This window comes from Dissoconium aciculare (assembly GCF_010015565.1).
Source record: "Dissoconium aciculare CBS 342.82 unplaced genomic scaffold K489scaffold_10, whole genome shotgun sequence".
In the NCBI taxonomy this organism is placed as follows: domain Eukaryota; kingdom Fungi; phylum Ascomycota; class Dothideomycetes; order Mycosphaerellales; family Dissoconiaceae; genus Dissoconium; species Dissoconium aciculare.
The window spans coordinates 234187-261979 of record NW_022984960.1 but is presented as its reverse complement, the minus strand read 5'-3'; the positions used below and the strand labels follow the sequence as shown (position 1 = coordinate 261979).

General features: G+C 51.7%; 11 protein-coding genes across 11 annotated transcripts; 7 read left to right on the top strand and 4 right to left on the bottom strand.

The window, feature by feature from the left end:
• Nucleotides 1-2297: 2297 nt before the first annotated feature.
• On the top strand, nt 2298-4368 carry K489DRAFT_372322 (response regulator; the record flags this gene model as incomplete). The annotated part of the gene is made up of 5 exons (XM_033603326.1): nt 2298-2369; nt 2425-2568; nt 2625-3536; nt 3589-3781; nt 3842-4368. 5 exons carry the CDS (start codon nt 2298-2300, stop codon nt 4366-4368), a joined length of 1848 nt encoding a protein of 615 aa, XP_033457574.1.
• A 741-nt stretch (nt 4369-5109) lies between these two features.
• Nucleotides 5110-7751, top strand: K489DRAFT_382469 (nucleotide-diphospho-sugar transferase). The gene has a single exon (XM_033605379.1). It carries the CDS (start codon nt 5200-5202, stop codon nt 7360-7362), a length of 2163 nt encoding a protein of 720 aa, XP_033457573.1. The 5' UTR covers nt 5110-5199; the 3' UTR covers nt 7363-7751.
• Nucleotides 7682-10235, top strand: K489DRAFT_372320 (uncharacterized protein; the record flags this gene model as incomplete). The annotated part of the gene is made up of 4 exons (XM_033603325.1): nt 7682-7727; nt 7789-7916; nt 8248-8689; nt 8752-10235. 4 exons carry the CDS (start codon nt 7682-7684, stop codon nt 10233-10235), a joined length of 2100 nt encoding a protein of 699 aa, XP_033457572.1.
• Nucleotides 10236-10914: 679 nt separating this feature from the next.
• On the bottom strand, nt 10915-11643 carry K489DRAFT_411781 (uncharacterized protein; the record flags this gene model as incomplete). Its single annotated transcript, XM_033607849.1, has 2 exons — nt 10915-11171; nt 11286-11643. The coding sequence occupies 2 exons, from the start codon at nt 11641-11643 to the stop codon at nt 10915-10917; spliced, it is 615 nt and encodes a 204-aa protein (XP_033457571.1).
• A 1130-nt stretch (nt 11644-12773) lies between these two features.
• Nucleotides 12774-13405, bottom strand: K489DRAFT_372318 (uncharacterized protein; the record flags this gene model as incomplete). The annotated part of the gene is made up of 3 exons (XM_033603324.1): nt 12774-12992; nt 13050-13248; nt 13374-13405. The coding sequence occupies 3 exons, from the start codon at nt 13403-13405 to the stop codon at nt 12774-12776; spliced, it is 450 nt and encodes a 149-aa protein (XP_033457570.1).
• Nucleotides 13406-13825: 420 nt separating this feature from the next.
• Nucleotides 13826-15356, bottom strand: K489DRAFT_382465 (glycosyltransferase family 8 protein). Its single transcript, XM_033605378.1, has 3 exons — nt 15059-15356; nt 14976-15007; nt 13826-14921 (listed from the first exon to the last, which is right to left on the bottom strand). Exons 1-3 carry the CDS (start codon nt 15277-15279, stop codon nt 13990-13992), a joined length of 1185 nt encoding a protein of 394 aa, XP_033457569.1. The 5' UTR covers nt 15280-15356; the 3' UTR covers nt 13826-13989.
• A 152-nt stretch (nt 15357-15508) lies between these two features.
• Nucleotides 15509-16476, top strand: K489DRAFT_360813 (uncharacterized protein; the record flags this gene model as incomplete). Its single annotated transcript, XM_033602625.1, has 2 exons — nt 15509-16142; nt 16198-16476. The coding sequence occupies exons 1-2, from the start codon at nt 15612-15614 to the stop codon at nt 16474-16476; spliced, it is 810 nt and encodes a 269-aa protein (XP_033457568.1). The 5' UTR covers nt 15509-15611.
• Nucleotides 16477-16731: 255 nt separating this feature from the next.
• K489DRAFT_382464 (ubiquitin-domain-containing protein) lies at nt 16732-17872 on the bottom strand. The gene is made up of 4 exons (XM_033605377.1): nt 17384-17872; nt 17255-17326; nt 16915-17195; nt 16732-16858 (listed from the first exon to the last, which is right to left on the bottom strand). Exons 1-4 carry the CDS (start codon nt 17403-17405, stop codon nt 16769-16771), a joined length of 465 nt encoding a protein of 154 aa, XP_033457567.1. The 5' UTR covers nt 17406-17872; the 3' UTR covers nt 16732-16768.
• A 1875-nt stretch (nt 17873-19747) lies between these two features.
• K489DRAFT_303859 (uncharacterized protein) lies at nt 19748-19972 on the top strand (the record flags this gene model as incomplete). Its single annotated transcript, XM_033600493.1, has 1 exon — nt 19748-19972. A coding segment is annotated over one exon (225 nt), but the record flags the coding sequence as incomplete, so codon positions are not given.
• A 1265-nt stretch (nt 19973-21237) lies between these two features.
• Nucleotides 21238-22052, top strand: K489DRAFT_35280 (uncharacterized protein). Its single transcript, XM_033602476.1, has one exon. The coding sequence runs from the start codon at nt 21458-21460 to the stop codon at nt 21935-21937; it is 480 nt and encodes a 159-aa protein (XP_033457565.1). The 5' UTR covers nt 21238-21457; the 3' UTR covers nt 21938-22052.
• A 3966-nt stretch (nt 22053-26018) lies between these two features.
• Nucleotides 26019-26636, top strand: K489DRAFT_35231 (uncharacterized protein). Its single transcript, XM_033602468.1, has 2 exons — nt 26019-26444; nt 26511-26636. Exons 1-2 carry the CDS (start codon nt 26107-26109, stop codon nt 26527-26529), a joined length of 357 nt encoding a protein of 118 aa, XP_033457564.1. The 5' UTR covers nt 26019-26106; the 3' UTR covers nt 26530-26636.
• Nucleotides 26637-27793: the final 1157 nt, after the last annotated feature.

The window sequence follows — 27793 nt, the reverse complement described above, 5'->3', positions numbered from 1 at the left end:
ATGACTTACACTGACTCGTATGCGACTCCTCTGGCGTCGGTTCGAGGCGAGATTCGCACTTTCCGCGCGCATCTGCGATGGGACATGTTTTCAGGCGATGAGCCGTGCGCCCGCACAACCACAACCGTACCAAGAAACGATCAAAGCCCTGGAGCCTACTAAACTATGTTGTGTATCAGATATACCGCAATCATGACAATTTAGCACATGGCTGCTGTCCCGAGATTCCGGCTTCTATTACAGTATTAGAGGGACTGCCAGCCACAACACTGTAGCTCGGCAGTGGTCGCGGGTGGAAGGATCGCTTGTAAGGATTGCTAGCTATGGCGCTGGATACTGTCCTGAAGCACGCAAGTCCTCTCGGACAATTGTGACATTTCCTTGGTGCACCCGTCTGACGCTCGCACGATCGGAAATGGCGGGCCTCTTGTTGCTGATGATGGAAATCGATCAGCAACACGCCTCAAATTGCCCTCGATCAAGAAAATGCAGCGGTGCTCCACTCACCATGTCGATCATGTCCTATTGGAACCGTGTAATCTCGCGTTCGGTGTGATGACATGCATGTTTGATTCGTCAGGGAGCGACGGATGGGCCAACCTGGGGGACAATCCTTTCAACTCCCCAACCCTCGTTTCGTTCCCGAGGCCGCACTTATTCAGCACAGTGAAGAAGCAAACCCCCGGCAATTGACCTCCACTGCCCGGATCAAACAGGAATACGCCGCCTATGTTGCGGCGCCGCCTCTTTTGCGCACGTCAGCAGGACTTCGGTCTAGTGCGTTTGACTGTACGTATGACCGTGGCATATCGCACCAGCTTGGTCGCATTACGCTGCCTCTGTCGCATGAGGAGGTGGAGCTCGAGGGAGGACAGTATGTGCGATATCGTGTGTCAAGTCGTGCCGAGAACGTGCATATGGCTATTTTATTATTATTGCAATTGCAGGGCCGTTGTTGGTGATAAGCCACCTACATGCAGCAAGGACTACAAGCTGGCGGTTTTTCTCATGGGTCGGCGGCGAGTCGTCAGACAATCCCCAGCAGCGTGCCTTCTGCGGCCGTGGTGTACATGTACATTGTACGTCGACACTGTCTATGAGTATGGGCGCAGATGCCATATATTTGAAAGTGCCGCACGGGACGAGATACACCTGCAAATGAAAACATACCTAGGTATGTACATGGGTGACCTTTGATGAAGGAACGACGCCCGGGTGTGTCTCTCCGCCATGCGCGCTTTTTACATTCACAGAGCAAAGCTTGGCCTCATCATGATAGTCATCTACAGCCAGCCCAGTTCAGAGGTTGCTATAGAGGATGAACAGGAAACGATCGTCGTGATACTCACCCACCCTGGTCGCATGTCTTTTTGCCCATCCTCATTAGGACAATTCCTCACGCTACGCTGAGCAGCACACAATCCATACCACGACGCAGCAGCAGCAGCGGCAGCAGCAGCGGCAGCCGAGTACTGGACGTACAACACAGACCCTCAATCCTCCCACGCGATCATTCACCCGCTGAACTCTCGCTGGGCGCGGGCGATCCACTTCGCTTGCCAGTGCGATCGAACCGCAAGGAAAAAGGCTAATGCTTCGGCATCCCGGCCTCCGCTATCTTCGCCCGCCCTAATCCTCTTTCTGGACAACATCGGACATACCTTTCTCGTCTGAGATCCTGCTCGTTGTTCCATGCCACATGTTGATTCAAACCCAATCTTTCGAAGGTCTCAGCTACTTTCAATATCTTCCGGAAGCTACGTCTTGCGCCTGAGAAGTGCGCGTGCCTGGCCCAGCGCCAACCACTTTCAGGACCGGGTCCGCGGCTCCGACAGCTGACTCCAACGCTCACCCGTGGCCTTCGTTCTGCCTGTACCGGCCGGTTTCACACGTTTCCAGGTACGGACACGCTTGGAGCGTCACAGACTCCACGAAGCATCTATTGGTACAGGCATTGGACCGGACGTGCCTGCTCCGTACTTGGCTCGTGGTCAGCACCCTGATTGAAACTCTCGTCCGTGCCAGCTCTTGTGAAGCACTTCGCTGTTGCGCTGTCGCAACACATTCGCGTCCGCAAAATTGGCAGCCGGTGAGGGACATTCGCAAACATGGACAACAATGGCAGCGCCAATAATTCCAGCGACTTTGTACGTGGTGATGTTGAATGTTGCGGAAATCGCAAGCATGTCTCGGCGACAATCGCTAACATGTTCGATTAGGTTCGCAAGTTGTACAAGTGAGCGCCATCACCAGTACGAATCGGTCTCAGACGCATGCGCTAATGCTTGCGATACAGGATGCTCGAGAGTCCTCAGGATGAGAGTGTAGTAAGATGGGGCAATGACGGCGACAGCTTCGTCGTTCTGGAGGTGCGCCCATTCCCACTTGAGTCGCCGAGTGATTCAATCTGACCCGCCACGATAGAATGAGAAGTTCACCAAGCATATTCTGCCGAAACATTTCAAGCACAGCAACTTCGCCAGCTTCGTTCGCCAGCTCAATAAATACGATTTCCACAAAGTGCGACACAACAATGAAGAGGTTGGATCATCGCCGTACGGCGCTTCGGTATGGGGTCGTAACATCGTCGTCTCTGGGAGAGACTCTCACTTACAATGTGGCAGGCTTGGGAGTTTAAACATCCGGATTTCAAGATGAACAATAAGGATGCGTTGGATAACATCCGTCGAAAGGCCCCTGCACCGAGGAGGGCGAATGCGCTGGGCGACGATATCATCCCCGCTCAGCAGATGGATCTTGTCAACACGCAACTCATCGCTACACAACAGCAACTCCAACAATTACAAGAGCGGTACAACGATCTCAGCATACACTGTTCTATGGTCGTCCAAGAATTGATCAGTGTGCAGAAGACAGTAACCAACCATGAGCATGTTATGCAGTATGTGATGAACTTCCTAAACTCGGTCGATGCGCAACGGAGACGAGAGAGCAAAATTGGAAACCCAAATCCATTTGGCGCGAGCAACACGAACGGAGGCATGCCCGAGAGCTTGCCCCAAATCGAGGAAGATGCTCCGGCCTCACCATTGCAACACGCCTCGAAGCTGTTGAGCGAAGTCAATGCTGACACCATGCTCAACACTCGTAATCTGGAACAGATGAGCCAAGCTCAGATGAGGATGAATGCTACACTGGGAACGCCACCACCAGACTTCGGAGCGCGCAACGGAGCCGGCGCCTCGGCCAGTAAAGGAAACCCGCCCTTGTCAGCAACACCGTCGACGTCATTGTCATATACCGACTTGGATAATATGGTATATCCCATTGGTCAGACTCAGGGTATCGACCCGATGTACAGCGAACATGTACATAATATTCCTTATCCTATGCCGCAAAGACCGCCGGAAGGCGCACCACAAGTTCAAGCCGTGCAAGCCGTGCGAAAGAAGAGCACACAAATTGATCCCGGTTGGATTAGACAGCCACAAGTCCTCCTTGTGGAAGACGATCAGACTTGCAGGCGAATCGGCGGTAAATTTCTGGTTGCCTTCCAATGTCAGCTGGACAGTGCTGTGAGTAAGCGACAATGCAAATGCGCGAAGACGGCTGCTGACGAAATACTAGGTCGATGGATTAGAAGCAGTCAACAAGCTCAATGCTGGCTCAAGATACGATATTATCTTGATGGACATCATCATGCCCACCTTAGATGGTGTCTCCGCAACTCACCTCATTCGACAGACCGACACAGCTACTCCTATCATTGCAATGACGTCAAACATCCGCAGCGACGACATCGCTCTATACTTCAATCATGGTGAGTCGCACTGACGTATTCCTTATGCACCTATTGCCAGTAGATACTAACTAAGATTAGGCATGAATGACGTGCTTCCCAAACCATTCACTAAGGAAGGTCTTCTGAGCATGCTCGACAAGCATCTCAGCCACTTAAAGAAGCACCATGGAGGAGCCTTGGATACCATGGGCCCGCCTTTCAATTCAAACCCGGTCAAACGCATTGCGAAAAGCGAGGACTCACCGAGTGCATCACCCGCTACTAACAGCAACTGGAATTCTCCTGCCGGCTTGACCGGAACGTCACCCGCCAACAGTCATCTCAATGATGACCCTTTCCTCAATGCAGCCAACGCCGGAGGATATAATGCTACCGGGCTCTCTTCTGTTCAGCCCCATATGTTCCCGCCAGCACCACAAATACAACTATCCATGCCACAGCGAGCTCCTCAGCAGCAACAGCAGCAGCAGCAATCACAGCAGCATCGTAGGAACATATCAGACATCTCCGGCGGTCCGATGGACCTCGCTGGCGATCCAAAGAGACAACAAATGTATGTTCCCGGTCAACAGATGCCACAGATGATGCAACGGCCTCAGCAGTGAAGATCGGATCTGGCGCGAGAACGTAGTGAGATACAATGTCAAGTATCGCCAGGAACTCATGTTTCAGGTCCCAACAATCACGCATCCGACATGCAGTTGTGGATCACCTTCACGACTGAAGCCACAGAAAATGGTATCGAACAGCACAGCGTCTGCAGACATCGCGAACTTCAAGCCTGAGTAGCCCCAAGCTTGGATACCCACTTGATTTGAATGCACAGGCTTGAACTCAGCAGGAAGAGTTGATCAACATGGGCCAGCATCATGCGCGATGTGCTTGAGATTACGGCAGCTACAAATTCGAGCGAGACTGCGCCTTGACGGCCAGAGTCGAATTCGTTTGAGCTGCACGACTCGCTTTCCTGCTGTGCAGAAGGACCGCTCATGTTGCAAGCCCGACTCTCCGGAGAGGGTTGATGATATTTTGATGCCACCACATCTTAGCTTTCATAGTTTTGTTGTATGACCTATAGAATTTGCGAGCGAATTGTACATGTGTCGAGCGTAGTGTATCCAAACGAGTTCGACAGAGAAGCACAATTCCAAAGGACATGTCTTTCCTGCCCAGGGAGATGCTGATTACATCTTTGTCGTGAAGTCTCTAGTCGGAATAGAGCTCGAAATGCTCAGCTGGGGGGTTGTTCCGACCCTCATGCTGTTTCTAGCTGTGAGTGTACCAATGACGATGAGTCAGGGCACATTTTTGCGACACGAATTTCCAGGGTTATGAACGTTGCACATAGTGGTACAGCTTTTATAAATCAAAGAACAAGGTTTCTGTAATCACCTGAATACGGAACATCGAGACTTGAATTGTCGAATAAACCCAAGATGCCTCCAAAGGGCAAGAAAGGTGGTGGCAAGGACAACAAAGCGGGCGAGGAGAAACGAGAAGAACCTCTGCAGGCTGTCATCTTTGCCGATTCCTTCGAGACCAGATTCAACCCCTTCACGCTCGAGCGACCACGTTGTCTACTCCCACTTGCGAATACGCCACTGCTCGAGTATACATGCGAATTCCTGGCGAGCGCGGGTGTAGAAGAAGTTTACCTTTACTGCGGTAATTTCACCGATCAGGTCGAAGAATACCTCAAAGGTTCCAAATGGGTTTCCGACACGGCGCCCTTCTCACTGGAAGTGATCCGCTCCAGCTCACGCAGTATCGGAGACTGCATGCGTGACCTCAATCAGAAGGAGCTGATCGTCGGCGACTTTATCTGTGTGTATGGTGATGTCGTGGCCAATGTCTCGCTTGAGGCTGCACTTGCGGCCCACCGTGCTCGAGTGGAAAAGGACAAGAAATCGATCATGACCATGGTGCTCCGCGAAGCCGGCGACTACCATCGCACCAAGTCCCAGACTATCCGGCCTGTGTTTGTTGTCGACCCTCTAATCAATCGTTGCGTACATTACGAACAGGTCCGACCCGGTGCCAGCGCAACACTCGATATCCCGAGCGAAGCATTGAGAGATCATGTTGAATTGGAGATCCGCGAGGATTTGATTGATTGCGGCATCGACATCTGCACACCGGAAGTCCTCGCACAGTACACGGACAATTTCGACTGGCAACTGCCCCGCCGAGGCTTTCTACATGGCGTCCTGAAGGACTTTGAAACCTTCCAGCTCACGATCCACACGCATATTGCTACTGAGGGATATGCTGCACGAGTCCATGGCTTACAAGCTTATGATGCTATCAGTAAAGACATCATTTCAAGATGGGCGTACCCGCTATGTCCTGATACCAATCTTGTCGCAGATCAGTCATTTCAACTCGGCAGGCGCAATGTATACAAAGAGGACAATGTGGTTCTCGCCAGATCGTGCCAGATCGAACGAAGCTCTGTTCTCGGTAAAGCAAGTTCAATCGGTGAGAACACTACTGTTACAAACAGCGTCATTGGTAGACGGTGCGTCATTGGCAATCGAGTTGTCCTGAACGGAGCCTATATCTGGGACGATGCACAAATCGGCGATGACACTATCATCAACACTGCGATTATAGCTAACGATGCTATCATCGGGAAGAAATGTACAATTGAGCCAGGGGCTCTCATCTCGTACGGTGTGCGTATTGCAGACGGCACAAACGTCACAAGCAATAAACGAATCACAACCCTCAAGAGGAAACGAGGCTACGAAGGCGATGAAATCACCAAAGCCCCATCAGACCCGAAGGTCGTTGGTCAGGGCGGCGAAGGACATCACATGGCGATCGATGAAGATGAAGAAGAGCTCTTCGAAGCGCTCCTGCGTAGTGTTGAAGATCTTAACTTCAATATCATCGATGACGACGCCGTCTCGACCTTTTCATCGGAGGATGAGGACGAGGACGACGATTACGAGGGCCACGCTGCCGAGCGCGGACAGCGAAGCGATAGTTTCGCTTCCGCTGCATCCGACGAAGACGGCGATGATGCGCGAAATCGCGCTTCGGACTTCCATCACGAAGCCGTGGCGAGTGTGTTCGATGCTTTGCAGAAGACGGAAGATCCCGACACGATTCAATTGGAACTACGCGCCTTGACCCTCAGCAGTAACGCTGAAGGCAAACAAGTCCGACGTGCACTGGCTGTGGCATTTGCCAAGCGGATCGCCAATCTTATGGAAGGAGATAAACCAGCTAGCCCGAAGGACGCGGTCGGCCAGGTCATCCCGACATACCAGCTGCTTATCAAAGCCAATGTCAAGGAGGAAGACGAGCAAGCGGAGTTTCTACTCTTCCTGCAGACGGATCTGGTGCACCGGCCTTCCGGAGAGAAGGTTCTGCTTTTCGCGTCGAACGAACTAGCTACAAATGATCTCGTCGAGGCGGAGGGATTCGAGGCGTGGTGGAACGACCCTCGGAGCTCTGCAAGTGAAGAGCTGGAGAGGGTCCGCAAGGAGACGAAGCAATTGGTTGATGTGCTCGTGGACGATGACGATGATGAGGACGATGATGACGATGAAGACGAAGACGAAGATGACGATGACGATGAGGACGACGAATAAAAATGTTTCAGGTATGTAACCTTTGGTTGGATTCAACCGATGTTTGGGGTCACGTGGTCGACCTCGTTCGAGCAATGCCACACTTCTCCGTTGTTCCACACCCATGGTACGCGTGCGCGAGGGCATGTGATGACAGCTTGCGCGAATGACAGCATCGTCGTGCCAGACCCAGGTGATGGAGTCGGACGATTGAGTTGACGCTGTGCGCCACACCCGGTTGGTACCTAGGTATTTTGGAAACGTTGATGGACTAGACGCTTCGATTGTAAATACGGTCGTTGATCAACATATCTCTCATGATCTGAACCGACTTATCACAATGCTCATCAACGAAGACCTGAGGATGGACATGCCGAATTCGTCCTGTATTCCCACCCGATTGTTTCGCTCATAATAATACCGTAATAACTTTGGAACCTGGTGAAGTCGTGCCTGGTGTGTGTCAGGTCCCTCTTGACATCAGATCCTCAGGCAGCAGCCAGTCATCGGTCGGACCCTCGGACGGCGGTTCCGGGTTATGTCAGCGGATGCCTGCTCGTCATTCCAAACCGCCCGTGCGTTCACACGCCATTTCCAGCCCACCTGCACCTGGGCACCTATTCCCGTCCCGCAGCAGCGGCATCGCCTCAGATCACTGCTACTTTCCGTGGACTGTCCTGTGCGGTACTGTCCCGACCGCTGCTGGATACCTAGGTAGGCAAAAGGGAAACCCTGGGGAGAAAGTAGTGGATTGTAGTGTGCCTGCTGTATTGCGCCGGACAGTGATGGTTGATGACTGTCGATCCACACATTCACACTGCACACTGCACATACTGACACCGACAAACCGCCCGTGCCTCAAACCCCGTCACATACACATCACGGACGTTCATATACAATACTTAGGGTGACTCTTCCCTCTCTGACTCCTCAATCGTTTCCAACCACTCGCTCCGTCATCGTTACAGTCAAAGTCTTGACCCGCCACGGCCACGGCCACTGCCCGCCGACTCACACATCTCAACGCCCGGTCGGCTTGCTTCGTCATCGGGCGAGGCAGCCGCCGCAACAGTCATCACGCCTCCTTCTAGCAAAAAGCGGAAGCTCGACAACACCGCCTCTGCCACATCGGCACGTCGTGAATCACAGGATACCTTGCATCCTCCCCTTAAATCCCTCAAACCCTCGCATCCGGACCATTCGCTAGACGACGCCGTCCTCCCAGCAACTCCACTCACCCTCGTCTCCGATAAGCCCATGGACTCCGACGACGACTTCAACAGCATCGCCTCGAGCGATGCACTAGAGATCGACGAGGACAATAGCAGTGTCGATTTTGGAGCTGGAGGTGAGTCCCGATGGGACACGACTGGCGTTACGTGCCGTGCGAATGCTGACCATGTACGTCAGACTCCGATGTTGATCTCGATGATGCCTTCGACGACCATGGAGCATTTGACACACAAGAGAAGGACTTGAAACCGAAAAAGAAGGCTTTCGAGGTGGACTTTAAAATTTACAGCCCACAGGATATTCAGCGCGAACAGGATGCACAGATCGCTCAGGTCGCAACTCTGCTCGAGCAGCCACAGGAATCCACGGCAATACTATTACGATACGGCCGATGGAAGAAAGAGCGCCTGGTCGAGCAGTACTTATCCAACCCAGAGGAGGTATTAGAAAAAGCAGGCCTAGGACAGGACATCATCAGAGACCCACCCCGGGTCCAGACGATACCCGGTTTCGTTTGCGAGATTTGCACAGAAGATGAGCCCGGTCTTGAGTCATTCGCCATGAAGTGTGGGCATCGTTTCTGCGTGGACTGCTATCGACAGTACTTGTCTCAGAAGATTCGGGATGAAGGTGAAGCCGCCAGGATCAAGTGCCCTGGCGATGGTTGTAACAAGATTGTCGACTCCAAAAGCCTTGATCTGCTCGTCACTTCGGACTTAACGGATCGGTATAAAGAACTGCTGATGCGTACATACGTGGACGATAAGGAGAATCTCAAGTGGTGCCCGGCACCCGAATGTGTTTACGCCGTCGAATGTGGTGTCAAGCCACGCGACCTGCCGCGCATCGTTCCGACCGTGCAGTGCGAGTGCAAGCACAGCTTCTGCTTCGGCTGCACGCTTACCGATCACCAACCTTGCCCGTGCTCGCTGGTTAAAAAGTGGCTCAAGAAATGTGCCGATGACAGCGAGACAGCGAACTGGATCTCGGCCAATACCAAGGAATGTCCCAAGTGCAATTCTACCATCGAGAAAAATGGAGGCTGTAATCACATGACGTGTCGCAAGTGCCGCAATGAGTTCTGCTGGATGTGCATGGGTGTTTGGTCAGAGCACGGCACCGCTTGGTACAACTGCAATCGCTTTGAGGAGAAGTCCGGTGCCGATGCTCGTGACGCCCAGGCTAAGAGTCGCCAGTCTCTCGAGCGTTACCTACACTACTACAATCGATACGCCAACCACGAACAGTCCGCTAAACTCGACAAAGACATCTATCACAAGACGGAGAAGAAAATGCAAATGCTGCAAAACACATCTGGTCTTTCGTGGATCGAGGTGCAATTCCTCGAGAATGCTTCACATGCACTACAACAGTGCCGATCAACGCTCAAGTGGACTTATGCTTTCGCGTACTACCTCGCCCGCAACAATCAGACAATCATCTTCGAGGACAATCAGAAGGATCTTGAGATGGCCGTAGAGAATCTCAGTGAGATGTTTGAGAAGCCTACAGACGCCCTTGCTGGGCTGAAGGGTCAGATGATGGACAAGACATCATACTGTAATCGTCGCCGGATCATTCTTCTCGATGACACCGCGAAGACTCTCAAGGAAGGTGAGTGCTTCAACAACCTATTCTCTGGAAATGGGTACACTGCTTAGATTCATGCAAACTGCTAACACTCAATCAGGAGGTTGGGAATTCATCGTAGATCTTAACGCATGAAGCAAGCGCTTGCGAGGCGATTTTCCAGATGATGAACTGGCCACGGACCTTGAGTGGCGAAGCGAAGCACAGCATGATTCACGGCGTTATGGGCGAGGCGTCAATTTCTCTCTTTTACATATTTTCTTTGGCATTCAGCGGTTTCTAAAGCAAGAGGGACGCGATGGTAACAATATGGATTTTGTTCGGTCAGCATTTGCTTCTATCTTTCTTTGTATGGGTGCCGCCGGCGTTGAAACTGGAGGAACTCTGGGGATATGGATTTTCATGACACTGCGCTCTTCAAGCATCTTCGTTTCAGCCTCCTCCTTTCTTCATTGAATCCTCAGGCTGGCGACGCTTGTTCGTTCCCAGCTTGGGAGGGTTCTGACCTTCTTCATGCACTCGCTCGATTCTTCATTTTTGGTAGAGATCATGAAATCTGACTATAACATGGACAGTGACTTGTCAATTGATTCGACATTCGGCAGCTCCCTAATTGAGCTTCCATCTTTGGGCATTCGTCCTCTCACCACTTCCATGCACAAATGTATCGCATGCGTGCTACCATATTGATTGTTTGGTTTCGCATTTGGGTATCATAAAGCTTGATAGATTCGCTGGCGATTTCCCGAATCAACAGGCAGCGGCTGCTCCTCCTCCTCCTGCCGCTGCGTTACCTCTACGTCTGCGCCGTAACCTCTCCTCGATACCCAAAATCGATGCGATAGTCTGCAATTCGAGATCTTGACCCAGCTCGACAAAGTAGTCGATGTGTCCAAGATTCGGGCCTCCCATGAAGCTGTCTTTGATATATACCGCAAGGACCTTGTCGCCATTCGACGGATCAACGAGTTTAAAGTCACTCCCACTCAAGCGACTCGATCCAAAAGCTGCAAGTCGATTCCGAAATCAGCGTGTTGCCTATACAAACAGAGCATGCTCGCAAAAGCCAGGAAGGGAATCCCGCCTTTTGTTCAATCCTCGAGCTTTTTATCGTCACTCACCGTGATTATGCGTCCGCTTCCAAGTATATAGATGCCCACTCCCGTATCCCCGAAAACTGTACGAGGAGAGCGTGAACGAATTATCGGGCTCCACAGCCGTCCAAGTGAGAGATTTATCCTCCGGGTCGCCGAGCACGACGTCGACACCGCGCGCGAAGACCGGGAGTTTCGCTCCTGCGATCACGGGACCCGTGGGCGATTGCGTGCGGAAACGAATCTTGGGCACGCCCATTTTCCAGGTGTCCTGCTGCGCCCAGAGGAAGGGCATGTTTGCGTGATGGAGTTCGACATTGCGGGTGGTGAAGGTGCCGGCGTTGACGACGTGGTAAGTCTTGATCGCTTGGATTGAGCCCGCCATGGTTTTGCTTGGCTCTTGTTTGGGATTGCTGGTGCTCCAGAGAATTCACCGCGAAGATGAATGTCCTTTCTTATAATCGTCCATGGGAGGACCTTTTCATCACCTGCAGATCTCTACATTGATCAACACCGCCTTGATTATGACGCAGATTTTCCGTCTCCGCCCGGGCCGTGTGGCACAGTTTACCTTTCCGAGCATCACGCGATCGGACCAACAGAATCATGCTGATGTACCGGAAAGCGCTTGGTTGAAGGACCTCTGTGCTACTGCTGACTGCCGATCATCGGTGCTAAGCCACCAACGACGTAACGCAACAATGGATGATCGCATAGGGCCAATGTGCGTGACATATTTGCTTGTTGTCATGAACAGTGTACAGCGTGTTCTTCGTCGCAAATGCAAACTTCAACATTGTTTTCAGGCCATGAGCGATCCAGGTTTCGTCCGCGAATGATGTCGACGTGCGCTACGGTGGACGTTGACGATGTGAGGCGCTTGCACGCAGCTGTGAAACCCGCCTCTCATCAAATTTTTAAGAACATCTCTCCCACGACACATTCATGGTGAAAGCTCACCTGTCACGCAGCAAAATAGAGAGTGGAATGTTGAATTTGTAGGACGACCGTTTCTCTGAAAACTATCTATGCTGTTATTCCGTTGATGCACTGTAGGAATACTACTTACCTGTCCATTTAACATACCGAGTTTAGCACAGATTTTACACGTCGACAGCGATTTAATGCTGTCGGGAGACGGTGACAACATCGATTGTCGAAAGCAGGGTATTCACGAGAATCACTTGACGAAGGCTGCCGGACAATATCGACACGAAGAGGAACACGGGCATGGTCACAGGCAAGAGCCGTAGGTCGGCAGAAATGTGCAGCAGCTCATCCTCGAGGGATGTCAGAAGGTTGGTTCAGAGATGCTTGCATTTGTCTATATACGACGGCGCAAGACATCTCTCAGCTACCACGCTGAGGAGTTTTGTGGTATCACCATCACCATCGACAAGCTCTTTTCGTGTGGCCCGTCGTAGTCGTTGTGTAGAGAAACGCCGGCCCGCCAGTATGGGCATGAACTCCACTGATGCAAAATCCCTCGAAACAAATTTTGTATCCCGCGCACTTTTATGCGACGAGCTGAACGACACCGCCGGCCTCCTTGATCTTGCGCTCGGCGTCCTTGCTGACGTATCGGGCACGAACGATCAGGGGGATCTCGGGAATCCGGCCCTTGCCGAGAACTTTGCTGTAGCCGAGGGCGAGGAGGTCGAGGACAGGTGCGGTGTCCTTAGATTGACCGGCGAGGTATTTCTCGCGCTGCTCGAGGGGAACGAGGGACCAAAGCTGCGAGGATTTGTTAGGGCGTTGGTGTGCCAGGAACATTGTACCAATACTGCTTACCTTGTCGAGGTTGATGACAGGCTTCCAGTAGTGGTTCTGGAGCTTGTGGAAGTGTCGCATACCGACCTTTCCGAAGTAACCAGGATGGTATTTGTCCAAGTTGGTTCGGTGGTGGTGCTGACCACCGGCCATACCACGACCACCGGGATGCTTGCGGTGCTTTCCGACACGACCGTGACCGGCCGAGACGTGACCACGGCTGCAAATGAAGTGTTAGATTATGTTCAATAAACTGATTCTGATTTTCGCGTGCGACAATTCCCGTATTGCGAAAGCATAAAGGCGGAATGAGCGCGGGTTGAATGCACAGAAGGATAGACATACTGCTTGCGGGTCTTGGTGAGTCTGGTAGGCATTTTGAATGATGTTGTCGCGAAATGTCTTGTCGCTGTTCAAGATCTCGAAATCTATCGCAACAAGAGTATCGTGAGTGGTATCGTGCGACTAGCGGCTGTGGGTGTGCGGATGAGTCTTGGCAAAATTTCTTATCACGTGATCTTGGAGATTTGCCCTAGGGTTCAGTTTTGGCAGCGACTTCCTTCTGTACGTTCCAACAAAGATTGACGAGGCAAGGCACCCATTTGCGAGTGAAGATACTGTGAATACTTGGCTCTTTTGAGAATGTTGCCATGTACGACGACAATAATTTTCGTATTTCTAAGAGTCGACTTACACCAACTTCTTTCAGCAAGAGTTGGTTGCCACCACAAGGACTTTGGAACCAGGTCGTATGTGTCCGGGCGTGAAGTCCAGGATCAACTGTCCACACTGCATTCGTCAAAATCCCCCAACCGTGTTATCGTCATGGCGGCTCTGCACTTGTAGATGAGAAGTGTTCAACACAGGTCAACTCGCTCGCGGCGGAACCTTTCTCATTTGTGGAACAAATATTGATGTAATCTATCTTACAGCATGCACACACACTTGTGATGGGCTGCTCTCAGTTCACATAGTATGGAGTTTCAGTCTTGTTCTGGATTTGTCTCCAGATCGGCGCAGGAGCGCTCAGGATGCTGCAAAGGCTTCTTCTCCGCTTCCGAAAATCATCATATAGTTCCTTCCACACCTTTCTCTCCGGGCAAGTCAAATGACTGCCGCCACAGCTCGGCTGAATCTCTGCAAGGCCGTCCAACGGCCACATGATCCAGGGCTTTGGAAGAGGTTCATCGTCAAAGTAGATCAGCTTAGCCTCTTCCACTGCTCTAACTGCATCCCACTTCATGCGCGCGGGAAGGTGACCCTGTGGGCCATAATGTACGCCTAGATACGCATCATGGTTCTCCCTGCGGAACTCTGAAGTCGAGAGGATGTATGGGCGGTGAGGAAGAACCATGGCAGATCCTCCGAAACGGTGGTTGACGAGCTGCATGTCGTAATGACGGCGAAGTTTGAAATCGGGATTGAGCTTCCAGCTGTTGAGAATATCCACGAAGTTTTTGAACTCGGCCTGGTTAGGTTCCAGTAGCATGATCCGACTTGTGAGCTGTTGTTGGCCTGGAGGGGCATCGTGCCAATAGGCTCGCGGCATGGCCATCTGAACCTTTGGCAACGTGAACAACTCGTCCAGGTGCTGTCGTAAGGTGACGCCACTATCAATGTGGAGCACGCGATCGTACTCATCCAGCTCGAAGGCGCGCAATTTGTTGATGGTAGTGTCCCAAGAGCTTGGAAAGTTGAGAGATCCTGGCTTTGCCCTGCCAGAATCATTGATCAGTCTTACCGGCTTCAGCTTGACCTTGTAGCTTCTCTCAGCGATGTGCAGAAGTTGGACGTTGCGCTCGTCAGATGATGCACGATTCCATTCCTCAGGGTACATAAGGACACGTTCAGCCTTGCTTCCGAGTCGATGTAGTGCTTCAAAGACCATGAAAGCTATTCAAATCAGTGCCAAAGTCCATGTCGATTGGTACATCATATTCCACTCACAGTTGCACATATTATGATCGTCGGTGGCGTATCTGTTGTGGAATTAGTATCACGGGGTTTTTCTCGAATACAACTTGTCATACTGAACATATGCGAATTGCTTCCAATCAATAGGAGGAGCTCGAGGCTCTCCTGAGCCCCAGAAGAGGTACAGACCCAATGCAACGATCGCCCATAGTATCATAGCACGATATTCTCGAAATGTACGAGCGAGTGGCTTTGCCAGCCCCCGGAAACTGTACTCGATGGGCTCATGATTGCTAGCTCTGATTGGGTTTCCCCAATCGTCGTACCTTTCTGGCATAATTAAGTCCAGCAAGTCTTCATCCCAATCATGGAGTGGGAAATTAAATTGTCAGACTTCGAAGACCAATGTTGAGCTCTTGACACAGGTCATACGTACTCTCAATCATCTAGGCCCAAATTTGGGCACAAGCGCCCTTGAAAGCTAGCCACCGGCGCGGGCCGCTGGGCGTCATCAGAACGCCGCTCGCGTGCGCTGGTGGTGGGAGCGACGACTGCCACCCGTGGACCTTTGAGGTCACTCAATTACTGTAGCTGCGTCAACACTCTCCACAGTCGGACACCATCGACCCTTACACCGTAACGTGAACTCTCAGAGAATCCGACAACACAATGGCCGAATCCGAGGTCAAGAACATCATCAGTCAGCTCGAATCGCTGAAGGCAAATCAGCTCAGTCAAGCACCACATCTACTTTCACGAGCCAAGCTGGGTCTTCTGAAACTCGGCGCCCTGGTTCCAACAGATGAATCGACACCCCAGCATCTCCAGCTTGCCGTTCTAGTTCTCGAGCAAGGCGCTCTCATTAGCATCAGGCTGAAGGATACTGACGCATTCACCCGATACTACCAGCAATTACAACCTTTCTATGCGTTGTCCGTCTCGGGTCGGAAAGAGAAGAGCAACCAAAGCAAAGTGACAGGGCTATACCTTCTTCTGTTGCTCAGTCAGGGCGATTATGCAGGTTTCCATACTGTTCTGGAGGGTCTAGAAGCAGACGGCAAGGAGCAAGCCAGCCGCGGAGACTTCATCCAATATCCTGTACGGCTGGAGCAGGCTCTTATGGAAGGAAGCTATGATAAGGTTTGGGGGGAGACCAAGCGTGAGCGAGTTCCGAGTGAAGAGTTTGCAGTCTTCTCCGAGGTATGTGAGATTCTTTGACAGCAATATCTGGACAGAGCTAATATGGGGATCCCAGGTACTTGTCAACACTATTCGCTCAGAGATCGCATCATGTTCCGAACGAGCCTATCCTTCCCTGCCCATTTCGAATGCAAAGAACCTGCTATTTCTGGAATCCGAGGGCGCTGTCATTCAGTTTGCACAGTCACGCGGTTGGGCTGCTAAGGATGGAAGAATATACTTCCCGGAACAGGAAGAGGAGGCTCTGGCTGCCGAGAAGGATGTTATGAGCAACAGCGATGTGGTTATTGAGAACACTCTCGGATATGCAAGGAAGCTGGAAACCATCGTATAATGTATAATGACAATCCAAATGAAATCAAGAGATGCATCACATTTTCCTCACCGAATTGACGTGTTTTCCACAGTGGCAGCGACACAATGTCTACCTAGGTGCTAACCAAACACCACGAACATTTCTGCAACACTCGTAACTACAACACTACTGACACAAAGGTGCGCAAAAAGAACCGCAACACGCATAGGTAGCACGTACACAGATTGCATATCATGTGAAGGTCGTAACGTCGGATGATATTTGATCATGTCTATCTGAGCTACATTCGTTGTGGTGTGCTACCGCTCCCTTACTTCGGGTCGTCGAAGATGTAGGTGAGGTGGCATTTACCACAGTATTGACGGTTGTGCATAGCAGCCATGAAGATACCAGCACCACACTGCAAAATTTCGTCAAATCAAAATCGTCAAGTGTCCATAATGAACCGCAGCTTACCTGATCAGCGGGGCACTCTCTCCTCAGACGCTCGATCTTTCCGTCACCGTCGACCTTGTAGTACTTGAGCACGGCCAATTTGGTCTTCTTGCGCTTGTGCTTGATCTTCTTGGGGGTGGTGTAGACCTTCTTCTTGCGTTTCTTACCACCACCACGCAGACGAAGGACCAAGTGGAGGGTGCTCTCCTTCTGGATGTTGTAGTCCGAAAGAGTGCGGCCGTCCTCGAGTTGCTTGCCGGCGAAGATCAGACGTTGTTGGTCCGGTGGGATTCCCTCCTTGTCTAGCAGGATGTCAGAGATCGGCACAGGAAAGTTGTTGGTGTGCTCGATGCGATCTTACCCTGAATCTTTGACTTGACATTGTCGATAGTGTCGGATGACTCCACCTCAAGGGTGATAGTCTTACCCGTGACTGTTGGCGAGACGTTAGAACGAGCTTGTTAACTTCGAGGTGCAATTTGCGACTCACGGGTCTTGACAAAGATCTGCATTGTGTCTCAGCAATGACAATGTCACTGCCTTCCTCAACTGTTGTGCGGATGGGGAGACGAGAAATTCACCACGCGAGGAGTCCGAAGATTTGATACAGGTGGGAGAGAAGTCTTGGCGCCGGACCGCCCCGCCCTCCGTAAAGATGGTGGCGATGACTAATCCGTCATAGTTGGTGAAGGATCTCTCTCTGGCGCACTGTCATCGGGTGTCTTCATCTGACTAGAAACGACCCACACACCTGACTTATCCTCATACCATCAAGTGCTCCATCAAAGTCATCAATATGTTCGATCCATCACCTGAGAAGCTCGCCTGGACGACAAAATATGAGACGATTTGTCGCCACGGGGAATTTGATTGATCGCAGTCGTTGTCAACGGTCACAATTCTCCGTCACCATGGAGTCTCGATGTATGACGAACGATGATGAGTGAGAAGTGCGCAACGGCCGCCGTTGTTCTCTGTTGCTCGACGCAGCGAAATGTTCGATCAGCCGCAAGACTGGGCCATCATGGGGCCAGCCGGCAATTCAAGTCATCAAGCGGCAAAGCCGGGCTATGCGCGCAATCGATTGGCTAGCGTCGATCTCACTAAGCCAGGTCCAAACCCTGCACAATTTGCCGTTCAGCGGGCGTGCGTGCGGCACGATGCCGCGCGAAAGTGCGCGTTGTCCGGGCGATGAGTGTTGACTTGTCACTGCTGACCTCATGCCCAACACCTACGTTGGTGCACCATATAGTATCCAGCCCATCGCGACTTCAATATTCTTACGAAAAAATCTCCTGTCAAAAGACTCACATAATTCTGCATCTGCAAGAAGCGCACAGACTTAAAGCAGCTCACTTCACCAGACAAACGCTTCCCTCATACTACTTGTCGCGGCCAAAGAAGGCCGCTTCAATCCTCCTCAGTGTGATAAGTGAAGTTCACACCTGAGGGGGAAGACTTTTCAGAATTCAACCGCCCGGCGGCTTCGGCTTGCACTGCGTGAGGTTCGTACTCGTTTGAGCTTAAGCTGTGTACGCTTGCCTGACCATGTGAACAGTACCGGACCTGAGAAGCCAAGCGACAGGGAATCTTAATCGATTCACTTGCGAGCTTGTGTCTTCGGACTACGACGACCTACCATCCGGACTCCTCTTGCCACACATCGACAATGCTGTCAACTAATAGCACTTCGAGCATTCAAAAGCGACGTCAACAACATCGTCGGCAACAATCGCTCGAAGTTCCCATCCTTGCAACACCGCTACCCACTAACCACCGGAGGAATCTACCACCCCGCGCCGGCCATCGCCGTGGTCTCAGCCTCGATCAGAGTTTGAGTGCTGCTCACCATGGCCCGGCCGCTGGGTTCCGACCACTCCGCACACAGGAAACCAACGACCAATCACTAACAGCAAGGACACCAATCGACACTAACCCAGGCCATCACCTGGACCTACAGCATTACACTAAGCAAGAAACGCAGGAGCACAGCCTCCACCAGCCGGGCTACAGCCAACCCCAACTCCACCAATCACATCCTACACGACAACAAATGCATGCGCCAGACTTTCAATCACATCTCCAACAGCAGGTCAATGGCATGTTCAGTCCAGCTGCTTCTGTTGTGGCTGCTGATCATGCAATGGCCATGCAAAACCTTCAAAGTCACATGTCGTGGTACAACGAAACCTTTGGAGGACCCTCACCACAAGTTCACAACATGCAAGGACCATTCGTCCCGAACGCCTTCACCCCCGGGCATGAAATTCCGCCTCAAATGTATATGACGCAAGCGCAGACAGCGTGCGGACAGAACATCACCTCTGTCAACGCCAATCAAGCACAGACAGTTCCCAATACCCCGCAACATATCAAAGCGCAAGGCTGGCCGAGTCCGCCATTGTCGCGTGCTAAACATGGACGGAGTCAGAGCTTCCAGGTCGATAACGCTTCGCTGATGCAGGCTGCAAACAAGGGCTCGTTCGTACATCATGCCTCGGCCTACTCAGGAAGTTCTTTCGACTTTGGAGAAGACCAGACTTATGAAGCATCGGCATATTCATCCTCAATAGCCGATCCGTCGTCACCACCATATCAACACGCATCGTCCATGCCTACTGTCTACGAGGAGGACCATTTAGCTATGATCGGCCAACCGGCCGACGCATTGTTACTCGCGACAGCCGGCGCACAAAACTTCAACGATCCCAATTTCATCATTGGTGGTCTGTGCCAGGAACAGGCCACGCTCGACCAGATGGGCATTGATGCTACATACATTGAGACCGGGACCAAGGAGTCAGATCTCGATGCTTGGCTCGAATCGCCACACGGAGACGTCAAATACTACATTTGCAAATGGGATGGGTGTGCACACCCGCAGATCAACAGAAAAGAGAATGCGAGGTCACATGTGCAGAATCATCTCGACGACCGCAAGTGGAAATGCAACCCCTGCGAGAAGCGATTCACTCGTCTTCACGACCTAAAACGCCACGCCCTGACTCACACCAACGAAAGACCCGCTATCTGCCCATGTGGTAAGAGCTTTGCTCGCCAGGATGCGCTCACCCGTCATCGCCAACGAGACATGTGCAAAGGTGTCCTTCCTGGCTTTGAGAAGACAGAAGAAGAGAAGCCGAAGCGCGGCCGGCCAAAGAAGGATCGATCTGGAGAATTGGGCGATAAACTGAAGAAGCCGAATCGTCCCGACATGGAGACCAGAGCACACAAAGCCGCAATGGCGCGTGCCATGGACAAGGCCAATGCCGTAGCCGATCAACACATTCACAGCGCAATGTTTGGTGCTTCTGCCTGCTCCAGCTCCTCGACAAGCGACAACAGCATGCCAGATACTCCTCCACAAGAATCTGAGCCTATGGACGCCGTGAACTTCTTCGATATCGACGGCGCAGTGACAGGGATCGTGGCCGCGTCTCAAGTATGGCTCGACACCCCACCGTCATCACCGCCTACAATCTCCATGCACACCGTCTCCAAAGCCAGCAACTTTATGCCAACTGCCTTTCATGACATGTCGAGCCCGCACAATCAATCAGACCCCATGGATTCCTCCTTTGATAACTCCAGCAGCCCTCTCAACCACAATGAATGCGTATCAAAACATTCACCTGCACATGCAGTCATGACGGGTTCAATCGAAGACAACGCCAAACCTGAAGACTTCTTTGGTAGTTCGTCCACCGGCCCCGCCACCCAAGCTCACAATGAAGAACCTGCGCAATTTACGAATTTTCTGTCGTCGGTAGCCTTGACTGGCCCCACCGACTTTGGATCTTCAATCGGCTGCGAGATCAGTGCTGACCTCTTCGGCAGCGCAACCGCGCTCCTTGACTCGTACCCTGCCGCAGGTGAAGATCCTTTCTCACCACCAGGAGACTCCAATAGCGGATCAAGCACCTACAACTCATCAGACATCGATACCATTAATGACAAGATCTTCCGGCATCCGAGCGCGGCTCTGAACGCCAAGTACAATCCCGCCTCCGTAAGCATCTTCAACGACCGGGTCGATGACGCCTTTGGCAATCCCTTCGACGACCCGGGCTTCCCGGATCCCACCACCGAGGAGCAGATTCAAGCCTTCCTCGCGGGATTATGAAGAAATGATATGGAATTGCAATCTTTTGCCTGTTTGCGATCTTGGCGAGCTGACGCATTTGTACGATGAATGAAGAGTAACGACCGCATACGACAATCCGCTTACTTCTATGCGCTTATGAGTCTCCGATATGTTGACGACGAACGACCGCGAAACGTGTCACAAGAATTAACGACTGGGCACACGTTGTGGGTGAGCGAGCAAATGTAATAATATTTGGGAAATGTTCCATGCATACGATGATAACGGCAGGCAACTCAAGGGATGAAGTGATAGACATACGAGAGCGGACCAATAGGTGGCCGCTGGCGTTTTACTCGGATTTTTATTAGTTTCTTGCATTTGGGAAGGTTTCTAGGAGGATCATGGGTAGAAGGATGGGAAACAAGTTCAGCTTTCTGGCTGCCGTCGGGCCCTTCACAGGGGGCGGTATTCAGGACGATGGCCTTTCTTTTCCGTCAAATATCTACTATCATCAAATTCCCCTGTACGCGGTGGGAACTCCTTTGGGATCTCGGAGCGCTTTCCAAGGAAGGAAGATTTTCGGTTTTATTTTTTCCGCTCACGTCCCGCCTTACGAGAACAAGAGCACCTAATGATGAATGGATCCGATTTTACTGTTTTGAAAGAAGTTTCCAAGGAGAGAAATACCTCCATTTTCAATATCGGAGAGCCGACCGGAAGGCCAGCAGCAACAGTGGGCCATCCTCTCCTGCGCGCCCGCTTACAACTCTCTGGACGATGTTGCTCGAGGATACAGCCCAATCGATTGATTGTGGTCGATGCCATGCCAACGGACCAGCATGGAACGAAGTGCAGCAGGAATCGGAGAAGAGCGTCTATCCACATACGCCAAGGCAGACACGGAGCGAAGACAAGAGAGACAGAGACAGAGTCAAGAACAGAAGCGAGCAAAGATAACCGAGGAGGATGTATTCGGTGAAGAAATATGCCTCACCTCATCCACACTGCAATCAAGTCACCCCAGGAGTGGACGATGATCACGTTCGCCATCACGAAAATGCAAACGAATGCGGCAGTTTACGGGACATGCGGTTGAGAAGGGGAGCGATTGAGAATGGTGAGGTGCATACCACTATTATTGATTGCCACTGCTGGTGGTATGTGCTAGCAAGGCTGCTTTGATCTCCTAGCCCGTCCTCGGACCGGTGGGTGAGATTGGCAGCATGTTATCACAAACGACAGACAGAGACAGCGAGTTCTCAACAAAACGACGTGGAGTGAAGCTCCTGTCCCCCATCCTCGTCTCCCGCCACTGGTGGCGCTGGGACATATGATAAGCGAGGAAATTTGCAAGCATGCATCTATCGTCCCACAACATCCTCCACCATTTTGCTGCCCGAAACTTCAACATACTACTCCCTGCCCGGAAAAAGATGATCGCCGCAAGGGAATGTCACTCGGCGCCATATAGAGAAAATTAAGTGGTTGGATGCGTGGTTCTTCTTCCCACTACTGTACTATGTAGACATATGCATGCATATATACACTGCAAGCGCCTTTCTTCCGGAGAGGTGAGGGAAAAAGAGCCCTCTCTCCGATTGACAATGGAAATCCAATGGAAAAAGAGCCCTCTCTTCACTCCACTTTTACGGTAGGACTTCCCGCCTTCACAGATTTCAGATGAGAGATCATGGTGATGTGTATGATATCAATATTCGTTCATCTCACATCGATCTCACCGCGTAGTCAGAACATTCCGACTGGAGATGCAAATAGAAGGTGAAGAGCAAGCGTGGTTGCTCTGCCAAGCATGCTTACCTGTCGTAGAGATAGGAACATGCACGAGCGAGAAGCACACGCACACCAAAAAGGCTTCCTAAACATGCGTGTCCCACACATCCAGTGTAGGATATGTTTCCCGCCCTCCACGTTCACGGTTTCATCCGAAGAACAAGTTTTTCCCTTGATTGATCGACAGCGCAAATTCGCTCTCTTCCTCGCTTAGACAATCAAGGTGACCAAATTTAACATATACGGTACAATCATCTCACGTTGTACAGTTCATCTGACACGGGAACTGAAAGTACATGATTCTCGGGGACGGGGGACGACGAAATCTTGAGAAGTGATGGGCATTGTGTAGCTGATGGTTCACAATACGAAATCGTCTGGGACTGAGTGCGTGTGATAAAGCACGTCCGTCAACGCTGTTGCACTCTCCCTCTCTCCATTGTTCGTGTTCGTCGGGTGGACTCGAACAGCATGTGCGGTAGGCGCCACGCTGTCATCGGGAGCCAGAGGAGGATGTGCGTGTGTGGGCACGTCGGAAAGACCATCTCAGGCGTTTCACGAATCCCACTTGTGCTCGTGCAGGACAGAATGATCGACAGCAGGGCTTGGCGTTCCTCCTCTCGGCTGATCCTAAATACAGCACAGTAGGCTTTTCTTTTCCGAAGCTTCACCGAGCAGAATCTGATGATGATGATAATGGCGATGATGACTCATTGTCACTAAGAGATGGACGATGGAGTGTGGAAACGTTAAATCGTGAATATGGCCATGGCACATTGGTCGGAAGGAGGGAAGGTAGATGGCAGTCGTGAAAGTGTAGCAGCAGGAGTACTGTACCTAGGTATCCGAGCTGCACAGTCGATCATTCAGGTACCCACAAAGCTGTCAAAGCAGCCAACCACTGTGCATCGATCGACGAGTAGTTCAATACAGTATCGTGAGTAGGTAGTGAAGTCCGAGGATGAAAGTGCCACATGTACAAGTCAGAACCAGGACAGCCAGGTCGGTATGTCATCAGTGCAGATCCTTGCGTCGATCAAAGTCCGCTTCGAGAAAGTATCGACATGCTCGACTTTAAAAATATGCAAGTGAAACCGTAGCGTCTAGGCGGAGAAGAGGGGAGAATTGGACTGTACCTGATCATCACCGGGAAAGCAGGACTGAACGACGTTTTGGGGGCCTATCTTCCCGCTCATGTTTGCTGTCCCTTGCAGCTCTAAAAAAATTCCCTCGGATACTGTGGCTTTTGCAGGATCGACAGCACGCTGATGGTGAATACGGAAGGTGGATATCGTCTTCGCTTTCTCGCTACCACATATTTTACCACATGTTTTCAACTTTCACCGAGGCACACACCCTTTCTCGAAATTTTGGGGTGTGTGTGTGTAGAGGGCATTTCTGATACAGTGTAGCAGCAAAGTTTATGGATTGTGTTACCAAAAGCGTACTGTCGTGGTTGTATTGTACAAGGTATACATACACACGTGCTTCAGCAAGGCGCGACAAGTGACGACGGAGGACAGTCGAGAACAGACAGCAGCGGCAGGGCATTTGGGTTGGAAAGTGTCTGAAACAAGTCCTTCTTCGCTGACCGGGAGGAGCTGGATCATCGGAGTTGCCTTCACAGCAGCAGGAAATGACTCGAGAGCAGGCTTTCCGTCATGGTTTTGGTCGACACGTTTGTCTCGTGGCGACGCCTCGGAAGTCTCATCCTTTCGGTCGCGGGAGGGTGCTAGACAGCGGTGTCTCAGAAGCGCATTCCGGAATAGGTCGGCTTGCAGGGATGAGACAGGCAAAGAGGGTAGATCGGCTGTTTGGCTGCTGCTCGTGCTGCTGTCACCGCCCCCCGCACTGTCAGAATTCCCCAGCTTTCCCCACGAAGGTAAAAAGGCCGCCGAGCGGTTGACCGTTGAGCCAGCATTTTTCACAATAGGTAATGATGATCGCCGCAGTATGCAATGGACAGCAGACACGGATCACAGAGCGCATTTTTGTGTTGTGTCGTCATACTGTATATAGCATCGCGAAGTAGTCAGAACCGCTTATTGAAGCATGCTTGAGATGTGAATGTTGACATCCTTCGGAACATTGACGCTCGCGCGCGCGCCAGTGCACTTCGTTGGGAAGGATTGATTGACACAGTAGTAGGCACGAGCGCTGTAGGACAGACATGCCGTATGCAGTGTCTGCTAGCCACTACTGTCCCTCCCATTATGGTATCTTTACCTGATGAAGATCTGTACTGAGTTTTTACTGCAGTAGGTAGTTGGTTGAATTGCCTCTCTAAACCCGGAAGCGGTCGCCGACGTGGGGGAGGAGGGTCATGTCAGGTTCACCATTGCAATAATATTGCTCTAACCTCTCGTTCCGGTATTACTTCAGCTCTCTCATCAGCTGAAAGCCTTATCTCTAGAAGGCGTCAAGACGTAGATCTGTCAATGATAACGTGAACCAAGGGACAGGTCTGAAAATCCCCCGAATGATGACGACGAGGTACGCGTGCGAGACACCTTTGTCATGACTGGCGGACTTCAGGCGCTCGCATACGCGTCGAGTCCTTACAGCGTTTCTACCGAACTACACACAATTGGATGCTCTCCGGGATGCGATAGGGGACGCGCAACTTCACAAGCCACCATCGCTCATGTGAACGCCACCATTCCAGCGCCCACGAATTTCTCGAAGCGCCCGTACGCGCGGCTCGAAAGAGGCAGGCGGACAGAGAGATGGAGGATGAATCGGAGTTCTGCCGACAGGCATCCGCGACTGCATCAATTTCATCAAGAGTTGCATTCATCACATCGTATGAGCATGTAGTGAGAAGAAATTGGGCACAGATGATCTCGACGAGGACCAGTATCGGTTGTGCGCGCGCAGATGTGTGCGTGTGTGTGTCCGTGTGCGTGTGTGGCAGTGTGACAGGACCGGCGATTCTGGCAGCTGCATATGGCGCGATCGTGTAACGGGCAGGAACACACCCATGGATATCGTTCAGATCCATCGGAATATGTCCTGCTCACCATATCGCTTTCCATCATCAGCTTCAAAAAATCATGCCTAGGCAAAATGTAATTGTGGATGGCTAGATCTACAGCAGTACTGAAAGACGGCGCGCGACTGGTGGCAGTAGCGAGAGTAGGGCAACAAGACTACTGCCCGCCTGGCGACAGCCCTAGAGACTGGACGATGATCTATCTCGTCGCTTATTAGTTAGGCATTTAACGTGAGCGGGGTTGGAGAGGAGAACCTGGCAAAGTGCGGAATCTTCAGCAAGCCGAGCATTTCCAGCCTGCTGACAGTAATTGTCATCGGCGGTAAGGTGTTCAAAGATAATCATGAATCAGCAAGGAGGGAGATGGTGCGTCTTCGGCGGAACTCCTAATCGCCGGCTTCGTGCGGATCATGAGGATGCGATAACCCATCGGCGGGCGTCAGAGATTTATCGGCGGGAGACGGGTACTGGATGGGATGTACGTAGGCGCATATTGTCCCATGCGCGAGTCATCGTAAATCGCTGCCCACGATGGAACACTGCACAGACAGATGATGGCACGGTAGCGAGCGCATCTGCAATGGGTGTCGCCGCCATGATGCTGGTCCCAATCATTATTCTCATCGTCAAGGACCTTCAGAAACCGTCGGCGGAAAATGAAGCATCATCGTGCGTCACAAGGTGGGCATCGGTTTTTCCTGGGGGAGTGGAGTGTCAACGGTCCGGCTTATCCTCGGCGCCGAACAGGAATTTATTGCGCTGCTAAAGCGAAAAAGCCGCCCAAGTGCCCCGGTGTCCAGGTGGAGTCGAAAATTACGATTATTATGATGACCACCTGGGCAGAAAACGAATGCTCGTCGCTCGGCATCGGGCTGTTTAGCTTATCTATCCGCTCCCGGTCGGGAAACAAATCGTCGTCATCATTCATGAAATAATGCACGACACCAATTCTAATGACCACTTCAATCATCTGCACACACCTCACGGATGTGTGCAATCTCACCACTGATGTGATATCTGCGAAGATCGAATCCCACTCTATCGTGATCCCCATGATCTGGGTCAGATTAGACATCCAGCAGGTTTTACACAGGGACTACATGTCCTGTGTCGAGGCAAATGCGCATGGCGCCCTTGCAAGCCACTGGCGTAGACAAGCCCCTTCACAACCTGCAGGTGCTGTTGAAATTCCCACTTGTTGCCGATCGTTCCGCTTCGGTTCTCGAGTCCAAAGTTTCACCTTTCCCTCCTTCTCGTCCTCCTCCTCCACCACTTCATACTCCACACGGGCCACGCCATTGTCCATCATTATTATGGTTGTACTGTAGACCTGTAGGACTGCAAGGTTCTGTCGTGCGTATGCGCCTAGGGTGTGCGTGTGTCCACGCGCGTGTCTGTGGGTGAGTGGGAGGGTGTGGTGTGTGTGACATGGTGTGGTGTGTGTCTCGGTCGGACAAACTTTCTTCACCTTTCGCTTGTCCGAACATTACATATCCACTGCACAACTTTGCTCTGCTTCATCGTTTCGTTTCAATCCTCCGGACTGGAGCACCGGTCCGCCTTCCCTCCCTCGTCATCATCATCTCGTCCTCCTTCTCGTGAACGGACACTACAAAAAAGTCAAAAGGACCCACCTGCGTTTTGCACATATACATATATACCTACCCATCGCTACCTCCGAATTCCCGCGCGGGCTTCTCTTAAGCTCCGATTGTCCCGTCTTATACATACCGTACATAACTCACCCAACGTTCAGCCAAGCACTGTCCAGGTTATCTGCAGACGGTGACACTTACATACATCATCACCCTGGGCACATTTCTGGCACGCGCCAACCGGGGAGTTCGACGCCAGCGAACTGTCATTAAAGTCATTCTTTTGCCAAGTCGGAAGGCAGAACTTTCGAAAGGCCGCTATAACACCACTCTGACGTAGTGTTCAGCGCAAGCCCTCTCTTCCCTGACATTGACGCACGCAGACTTTCCCCATCAACGTCCCTGCCGAGCCGAACATCTGCTCGCGTGACAACG